The following is a 2870-nucleotide window of genomic DNA, read 5'->3' on the forward strand; positions in this document are numbered from 1 at the left end:
TTTATTCAGAACCATATCATCCAAAGATAATTTAATTAAATAATGCAGCCAGACCTGTAAAATGTTTTTTTCTAAGGACTAATCGATTGTATCGAGTTATGCAAGTAATGATGGATGAACTTTTAGTAAGGATATTAACTTGCATTGTGTGGTTGACTCTACAGCAATCCTTCACATTGCGCAGGATTGGAGCAATAGTGGTGAGGAAAACCATCCTTTTAATAGGAAGAATCAGCAAGCAGAAATGCTGATATAGCTTGAAACAGCAGTGGTATGGTTTAACCGTACAAGCGCTAATTTTTAAATATTATTTTGTGAAGATCAAATATTTCTTTAAAAACAAAATATAACCCAACCCGTCGTTAAAAAGCGACGTTCACACCTAAAGAACTTTGGGCACCTGAAGCAGTCACTTTACATGCAAAGTGAATGGTTGACGGGCATCAAGGTGTACCAAAAGGTCCTGCTGCACACCTAGTAGCGTGAAACGTTTCACAAGCAGCAGCCGGAGTTGGAATAATTGAAGTTTTTCTGCTCAACGCTCCACATCAACCAATCGGAAAAGATGATCTGGGAGCTGGCAGGGAGACAGACACAGCACTGCTGATGCAGAGCGCTATGATCACTCCTCTGAAACAGTTTATTAACCCATAAATTAACTTAAAATGTGGAAACCTGCTGGCAAAATATGTTTGATTTTATTATCCTGGTGCCTGCAGTTTGTCCCACATACCTGAAAAACGCTAACATCTACTTTCAACCGCCACCAAAAAAAAAAAAAACCCCAAGAGGCATTCAGGCCTGAGGCAGCTGCTGCTGGGGATTCCCAGTGACAGCGCACCGCCGGTATGTGGGGGTCTGAGCGGCTCCCTCAGAGAGATAATCTTTAAAGGCAGGATGGATGAACTGACTGCACTGATCATATTTTCAGGAGGACTTTCTCACTTAAAAACATATAAAAACTACTTTTTACCCACTGATCACAGCAAATATAGCAAATCCGCTCTCTGCCATTAAACACAGGAACAGTAGAAACATCAGACACATCTGGACACGCTTTACTGGACGCACTTCAGGAGCAACAAAGATGCTCTTGAGGCACGTCTGACCTTAATGTGTACAAGCATCAAAAATTAAGCAGCAGGCACTTTTTTGCAGCTGAAATATAAACATTAATCAGCTTTTGTAAGCGGCCTTATTGCAAGAAAAGAATTTGGCACAAGGAATTAATGAATAATTCAGATTCTGAAGTGGAACTCTAATACAGACTGAACATTATGCCTCTGTTGAAAGATGAGGAGTTATTTACCTTTTGCGGCTGAAGACTGAGCGAAGAAACACTGCTTTTCATGGTACTGAAACTGGAAAGAGCCAGAGCTGTTGATGGAATGGTAAAAAGAAAAAGTAGCAGACTTTTATTCCCTCAATACATATTAATTATTATTCAATAAAAAAAGGATTCTAACAGGTTAAGTTCTCAATTTCATCAAAATAATTTTTTCAGAATCCACGTCTTACTTCCTAATCTTAAGCTATTTCTTTCTACTTCTTTTTTTTGAAACTGCATTAAAACTGAGCTAAAACTCTTTATACATGTACCATAGGAAAAAAATGATTGATGACACCTTACGTCAAAAAATATGTATTTCCCTGTCAGGGTTGTTGGATATTGTTGTGGACCCAAATGCAGAGTGAAGAGGGAGAAAATTATTTGCAGATTTAATGAAGATACTGATAGTAAATGAGTAAATAATCCAGAAATATTTAGAAACAACAGGCAAGGAACTCCAGAATGATAAAACTAGGAGACTCTCAGAGAATCTAAAATAAGGAATAAAGTAATAAAGAGAATTCTGCAATGAGGAACTGCACAAAAAAATGGGCTCATCAGCTGATAGGGAGCAGGTGCGGATAGTGAGCCAGGGGAGAGGAGACTTGCACGAGGGGGGAAAAAAAATGTACTCAAAAAAAAAAAACACTGCTTAAATATGACCAGAAAACAGCTAGAATGACTGTGCCAGAGGAGCTGTCATCAGCCAGGACTTTGTTATAAGTCCATGTCAGCATGAGCACACGCATACACAAACACATACATAATCCCTAGCAAACTTTTTGTTGCAGCTCGGGCTGGCGCGGTTCTCAGCTTTGAATATTTTCCCGGTTCTATTTTCAAGGAGGGTTGTTTCCAGATTGTGGCTCGCCAGAAGAGAGTCACATGATGACTGTTTGAGTGTTTTCTATTAAATTGAGTATTGTATTTTGATTACAAGTTTAATTTAATTTCTCTCATTAGTGTTGTTGTTATTACTATTATTATTCTGTAAACTTTCAGAGTTTATCTGAGTTAGAAATAATTTCTTAGAGTGTCTGTGGACGGAGCCTGCAGCTTTAAAAGCAGGGTTGCTCCACAGGGAGTCCGTCTGTGCTGGACTCCTGAGAAGTCACACTGAAGGTGATGGACTCTGCTGTTTCTCTGATTTCAACCTGCTCTGGAGTTAATTTGTATATATTCTGCACCTGCCATCTTTGTTCACCTGAAGAAAAGCTCAATAAATTTCACTAAAGTGATCTACGGCCTTGGCCAGTCATTTATATTTGACCAAATCATGATAGAACCCATCACAATGACACAGAATGGAAAAGAAACCCTTAACTAAGAGGGATGCAGAAGGACATACCGGTAAATCAAATCATAACTATAAAATTAAAAAAAAAGAAACTTAAACAGAACCAAAAATGTCCAGAAAGGGCAGAATCACGACAGACCCTCAAAAAGAGTTATCCTTCCTCAGGACCATCTGTCCAGAAGAGGGTTTCATTTTTGTCACTGATAGGTAAATTAAATCTCATACCTACCAACTCACAATACA

General features: G+C 38.7%; 1 protein-coding gene across 1 annotated transcript in view; it reads right to left on the minus strand.

Annotated features, from left to right (window-relative positions):
* LOC107105154 (synaptotagmin-like protein 2) overlaps positions 1-2870 on the minus strand; it is a 24628-nt gene that overhangs the window by 14424 nt on the left and 7334 nt on the right. Inside the window, exon 2 of the mRNA XM_015405273.1 lies at positions 1310-1377. Within this exon, the coding sequence (XP_015260759.1) occupies positions 1310-1351 (42 nt within the window). The 5' untranslated portion in view covers positions 1352-1377. The remainder of the gene's footprint in view (positions 1-1309; positions 1378-2870) is intronic.

This window comes from Cyprinodon variegatus, unplaced genomic scaffold, assembly GCF_000732505.1.
Source record: "Cyprinodon variegatus isolate N-32 unplaced genomic scaffold, C_variegatus-1.0 Scaffold2099, whole genome shotgun sequence".
NCBI classification, from domain to species: domain Eukaryota; kingdom Metazoa; phylum Chordata; class Actinopteri; order Cyprinodontiformes; family Cyprinodontidae; genus Cyprinodon; species Cyprinodon variegatus.